Source organism: Gavia stellata, chromosome 7 (genome assembly GCF_030936135.1).
Source record: "Gavia stellata isolate bGavSte3 chromosome 7, bGavSte3.hap2, whole genome shotgun sequence".
Classification (NCBI taxonomy): Eukaryota; Metazoa; Chordata; class Aves; order Gaviiformes; family Gaviidae; genus Gavia; species Gavia stellata.
This window is the reverse complement of record NC_082600.1, coordinates 49,685,436-49,691,435: the sequence shown is the minus strand read 5'-3', so window position 1 is coordinate 49,691,435 and position 6,000 is coordinate 49,685,436. Positions and strand designations below refer to the sequence as shown.

Here is a 6,000-nt window from a genome sequence, read left to right as displayed (position 1 = left end):
TGGCACAGCAGCCGGCAGCTGTGGATCAAGAGGCCGGGTCAGCGCCCTGGGGGACGACCCCAGCCGCGCTGCCCGCTCCCCCGGGCGGGAGGCCGGGACGCCTCTGCGGGGCGGGCCGCCGGCAACGCCCTTGGGTCCCGGCTGGGCTTTCCCGGGGGCGAGGGCGGGCAGCGAGGCCCGCGGGCCTGCAGCCCCCGCAGGACCTCCAGGCCGGGTCCCGCTCCCGGGGCGTGGCCCCGCGCCGGCCCCTCCGCGGCGCAGCGGGCCCAGGCCCCGCCCGGGCGGGGGGTGCCGCGGGCCAGGCCGGGCCGGGCCGGGCCGGGGCGGCGGCAGCGGGCGGGCGCGACCGTCCGGCGGGGCGGGGCGGGGCGGCGGCGGGCCCCGCCCTCGGGCCCTCCCCCGGCCCTCCCTCCGCCCCGCCGCCCGCGGCCGCAGGCTCCGTCGGGGCCGGAGTGGCGGAGCAGCCCCGAAGTTTGCGGAGCGGCCGGCGCCGCGGCCATGTGGCTGCTGTGGCTGCTGCTGGGCTCGGCGGGTGAGTGCGGGCGGTGGCGGCGTCCCGGGGCGCCGCTGGGGAGCGAGGGGGCGTGCTCCGCGCGGCGGAGGAGGGCGCCGGGGCCTCCCTGCCTCCCCCCGCCTCCCCTCGGCGGCTGGTTGCGGGCCGGGCCGGGGGCTCCGCCGCCGCCTCCCCTCCCCTCGGCGCCTCTCCCCTCCCCCTGGCGGGCCGGGCGCGGGGCTCGCTGGGTGGGCCGGGCCGGGATGCCCGCGGCGGGGGCGTGCGCGCCTCTCCGTCCCCTCCCTCCCTCCCTCCCTCCCTCAGGCGTGCTCGGGGGGGTCCCGCGCCCCCGCCGCCGCCGCGGGCTGTGTGGGGCCGGCGCCAGGCGCCCGGAGGGGTTAGCGGGGCCGGGGCGGCCGGTGGGGTCGGGCGCCCCTGGGCCGAGCCGGGCGTCGGAGCCGCCGCCGGGCCGAAGGGCTGGGCCGACCCGGGCCGCCGTCTCCCTTCCGAGGCCTTCCCGGGGGCGGAGGAGGCCGGCGCGGGTGCAGCCGACCCTCCGCCGCTGGGCGGGCGGGCTGGGCTGCTGGGGCCGCGGCGGGCTGCGGCCGGCGGAGCGCCGGGGGCCGCGCACCTGAGGGAAGCGCTCGGCTCCTGCCCGGCGTCGCCTGGGGCGTTGTGGGGGGGGGGTCGTGCCTCTCGTTCGTGCTCATCCCTGTGGAAGCACTTTCCCCCCACCCCGGTCGGCACGTGTCTGTCAAAGCCGGCGAGTCGATGATGTTTTGTGCAGCTTTGCTGCAGGTGTGAATTATTTCTGCAACATGATCTTAGCGGGCGCTTTTCCAGGCAGTGTAAGTAGCCTGGCTGCACGCTGCTGTTTCCGAATCGCGCCTTGGCGATGAAGTGATGACACACAGCGGGTAAAACTCAGATTATCAAGTTCAATTTCTATTTTTTTCTTTTTTTTTTTTTTTTTCCCCGGAGGGTATTTGTCTTCATGAAGAACTGATAAGGTTCACAGCTTCCACGATAAAAAGTTTGGTTTGAGTTTGGTGTGGATGGGTAGGAAGGGGGATGAAGCACAATGGGACTTGCGCTGCTTTGAAATTACAAAACTGCAAACTTTGGCTGCAGCCTTCCTAAATCCTGTGTAGGTTTGGGTGTCTTCACAAAGCTGCTTCAGCAGTTCCTTTTTTGGAAAGCTTCAGGCAAAGCTCAGGTTTGTTTATCTGGATTGTGTTGCCTTCTTCCTTATTAATTTCCATTTTACTACGGTAATGCTGCCAAAATTTCACCTAATGATTCACAGCAAGGTATATCTTTCCATGGGTTGAATATATTTGCTTGTAATACCACCCTTAGCTGAACACGGAGGGTTCCGTGCTACAAGATACTGATCTTTCCATGGGAGGATTTCTCAGCCGCCCACACCTCATGTTCCCGCTCCACCTTGGCCTGGGGACAGTGCCCAAGAAGACCTGTTTCTCACATGGAAGTTAGGACTTCAGCTTTTCGACTGCAAACTGCCGTTCTTCCGCAACACTTACCCTGCAGTTATTTAACCAGAGGCTCTGGCTTACTTTGGGGCAGATTCAAAGAGCTTTCTGAAACCTTTTTTTTTTTTAATGTGTTCTGTTTTTCTTTTGAAGAATAAAGTATGGGCTCTTTGGGGATTTGTTTTTTAAATCTTGCTTCCTCTGTATATTTTGGCACCTCTGCAGGCTTCCCACAGGGAGAATTAGTTTGTCTCTGCCCGGCCTTCACTCTGTTTGGAATTTTAGTTCTGATAACTCCTGAAAATATTTCTTTTCCTATTGGGTCTTTTTTGGGTACGGATGGGAAACCTTGAAACCCTGGGGATCAATTTCAGTTAACAGAAAATAAACACTGGAGAGTGTCTCCGTCTAAACAGTTGTTCTGTTAGCGTGCAGAAGTAACTGTTGGCTTGGATTATGTCAGTGAAGATTTGCAAGGCAAAGTTTGAGTGTTTATTTGCATCTTTATTCTTAATATTATAGTTGGATCAGATAGCGCTTTTGATCCTGAAAGCCCTTACCTGCATGGGAAAGCTCTTATCTCGTTACGCTATCTAGTGTGAACTTACACCAGCCGGTGTAATTTCAGTTTGTAATTGCAACTGATAATTGATCAGAAAGAGACTGTTGATCTGAAGGTTTAACCCCTGTTCCCTGCACAGGAGCTCCCCAATTCCTTTTCCAGCCCCCGCCTCGCTTCAAGTCTCATCAAGCTCTCGGGCGCGTGCACACACACGCACGCCCGGTCTCTCTCATCTCTCCGTGCTCTTGGCAGCGCAAGCAGGTCGTGCTCAGCTCTGGTCTGCTCCTGCTGCCCTGCGTGTGCCGCGCTCTGATCCAGTCCCCAGCGCTTTCCTTCGGCTCGGCGTCAGCCCAGGCGTTCCTGGATGTGGGTTAGGTCCTGCAAGGATTCCAGTTACCAGCTTAGACTGTAACGGCATTATCAGGTTAAGTTAATGTAGAAGAAGGTTTGTTAGTTAAAAAACAGACATCTATGTTTATCTCCTTCCACAGTTTGTATTACTTAAGTAATACAAGCTGAGCTACGCGCAGTTACAGTGAGTTTAGGAAAGGATCGCTTCAGAGAACTGCAAGTACATTATAGCTGAATAAACCAATAAAACGCGAACAGTCCCTAAAAGAAAAATGAACTCTCTGTAATCCTGACTACTGCTGTGCTGTATCTTCAAGACAATTTTTTTTTTTATTCAAAGAAACCTAAATTTACTGAATACGTTTTGAACATAGAGGTATGTAATTCTTTCTTCAACCGGTGTGTCATCCATTAAGAAGAGAAATGATGGCAGGAGTCACAAATATTTAGCTAAATGAACTGCTGTTAAAAAGTATGATTACAAAGTAAGCGGAAAAGGAAGCTTACTTTTTTTCTGACAACTACAAACCTTCCTGGTTTAGCTGTGAATTAGGTCTTAAAAATGTCAGTCTTCAACTGGTTGGAGAGGCATGCAGTGCACAGCTGCAATTCTTGAGTCTGGTCCCTGAGATGTCACAGTTCAGCATAAGGACCTTTCTGATGTCTAAGCCAAATATGTAACGTAGATATTAGACTTCTTAAAATATACTCAACTTGCTCTGTATTAAGGGGAGGCTCTTGTGTCTTGTTCCCTCCAGTCTTTTGGTCTAACGCTGTTGGAATCGGGAGCACAAACATGCAGGGCCGCCTATGTACTTTCATCGCAATTGGCACCTACATCTCAAAAGCCTGGAAAAAAACAGAACATCCCCAAAATCAAGCAGGGGTAGGAGCTGCTTGAAGAGTAATGTTATCACGTCAATCTGCATTGTGTAATGTCCGCTAGCTTAAAACTTCCACCTGCTACTAAGGAAATGCCTAGTATTGCCTTGCACGGGTCTTCATTTGTACTGACACTCAGAGGTGCTGCTTTTAGTAGAATTTCTTTGCTGAAAACCTCTACGTACTGCACGGGAAGAGCCCTGCTGAATACTGTTCTGCTCTACGGCTGTGTAAGTAGAGAAGAAAACCACTCTCTATTTGGAGACTCGTGTCTGTTCTGTGTATACAGTAGATCTATTTCATACTTTTGATGCAACCCTCTTAAAAAACTCTTAAACAGGGTCTAGTGCTCCATAACCAGTGTTTGTCTCTCCCAGCACGCAAGCCAGCTGCCGGCTTGTGTAGCACGTCAGTGTGTTAGAGATGGACGAGGGTTCGTGTAGTAGCTTTGGCAAGTCAAGAAACTTCCAACTCGGCAAAGTAATAGGAGAAATAGGTGATACACAACCAGCATTGGATATTTGGACGTGTCCTTGGCTAGACTTCCCTAGGTTCCTGTTGCTCCTCGGGTGTGGGGAGCTGCAGGGCCCAGGAGCTTCCAGCCGTCCCATCCCACTTGGGATAACTTTGCCACAACAGTAGCCTGCAGTTGCCAAGGGCTGCGAGGGTGAAAGCGTGATGGCAACGTGGCAGTCGCGTGTTGTGATAGACAGTGGAGATGGTTAACTATAAAATAGGTAGTAAAGATACAACCTTTCGTATAAATGTGAAATAAAATGTTGTAAGCTTACGGTCAGTCCGCAGTGCCTGATACACTGGGAGACTAGCAAGCTCCATACTTCATTCGATGAAGAAATTTCCTGGTGACACTATAATATGTTTATTGTGACAATAGTAACCTGCATCCTACTCCATTTGTACGCTGGGTATCTACCAGGTGAGGGATAAAATGTCTCCCTTTGCTGTAAATCTGGTGGACTGTAACAGGGAGAGGATGGTTTGTTAGGCAGCGATGATGAAATGAGCTGAGGTTCAAGTATCTCTCTCTTTCAGGGCAGTAGTGTAGGAAGGCCTAATACAAAATTAATCTATCATCTGGGGACAGACTTTGTTTTGTGGTGTGGGGTTTTTTTTTTTATTATTTTATTTTTCCAAACGGGTAAATCTTACCAGAATGGTTTCTGTGATATATCCCCTTCTGCGGTTGCTCTCTCTGTCTGCGTAAGTAGTAATGGAGCAGGCCTGAAAAATCTGTAGTTTGAGATCTGCTGTGACGATAGCAGCGCTCTCCATTTCGGTATCTTGTCCATTATGGAAGCTAATGATGAGTTTTATGAATTGGTAGGAAGCTTTGTAGGCTGTCACTGTTGGGTTGTCCTACCAGCTGCAGACTGAAGCTGTGGATGTCCTGCCTTTGGTAGAAGGCACTCTGTGATAAGGATTTAAACTGGTATTTGCAGGCTTTGAAAACAGTTTCGTTATCAGCAGGTGGGTTTTGAAGATGAGGAGGGAGAAAGATCTTATGTCTCAATAGTTGTTCTTGGGTTTGGGTGGTTTTGTCTTTTCAAGTATTAAAGCAAAACTTTTCTGCTCAGGCAAGATCTCGTAACAGGATATGCTAAGATGCGGAATGGAATATTTCAAGTGAAACCAGTTTTAATGATGTATTTTAAAGCATCTCTGAAGTGAACCATTGAATGACAGACTGCCCTTTGCCTGAAATGTAAGTAGATCATGGCTGGAGGTAATTGCATAGTCAGCCATTAGTGTAATCAGTTTATCATAAATTTACTGACTGATGAATTTTTGAGGGGAAGCTCATACGTGTTTAAAGAAAAACAACAAAGATGAAAATTTAAACAAATAGCTTAAGAAAAACAAATCCAAAAAACTTGGCAAACACCCCTGCAGAACGTATTTAACTAAATTGGTATCTCTGATAATGAAACTTCTAACTTTTACATGATCAATGGAGGTTTGCATTTGCCATGGACTGAGTGTGTATCCAGATACTTGCTTATTTGACGTGTAGAAACTTGTTAAACTGCAGTAACTTGATCGCGTGTTTGAGTGGGTTTTTTCAAGCAGCCTCTTGCGCTAGTAAAACTGTCAGATTCAAAGGCAGTTTAAGCCAACCTTACATTGCATGCAGTGTTGGCTATCAGGACAGAAAAGTCCTTTTAAGGGAGAAGATGGTGTAATGCTAATTGGTTTTGGTG

The 6,000-nt window shown here is 51.2% G+C and overlaps 1 protein-coding gene across 1 annotated transcript in view; it reads left to right on the top strand.

Annotated features, from left to right (window-relative positions):
- The first annotated feature begins 498 nt into the window (after nt 1-498).
- LDLRAD3 (low density lipoprotein receptor class A domain containing 3) overlaps nt 499-6,000 on the top strand; it is a 117,221-nt gene continuing 111,719 nt past the window's right edge. The window contains exon 1 of the mRNA XM_059819928.1: nt 499-532. Coding sequence (XP_059675911.1) covers nt 499-532 — 34 coding nt within the window. The remainder of the gene's footprint in view (nt 533-6,000) is intronic.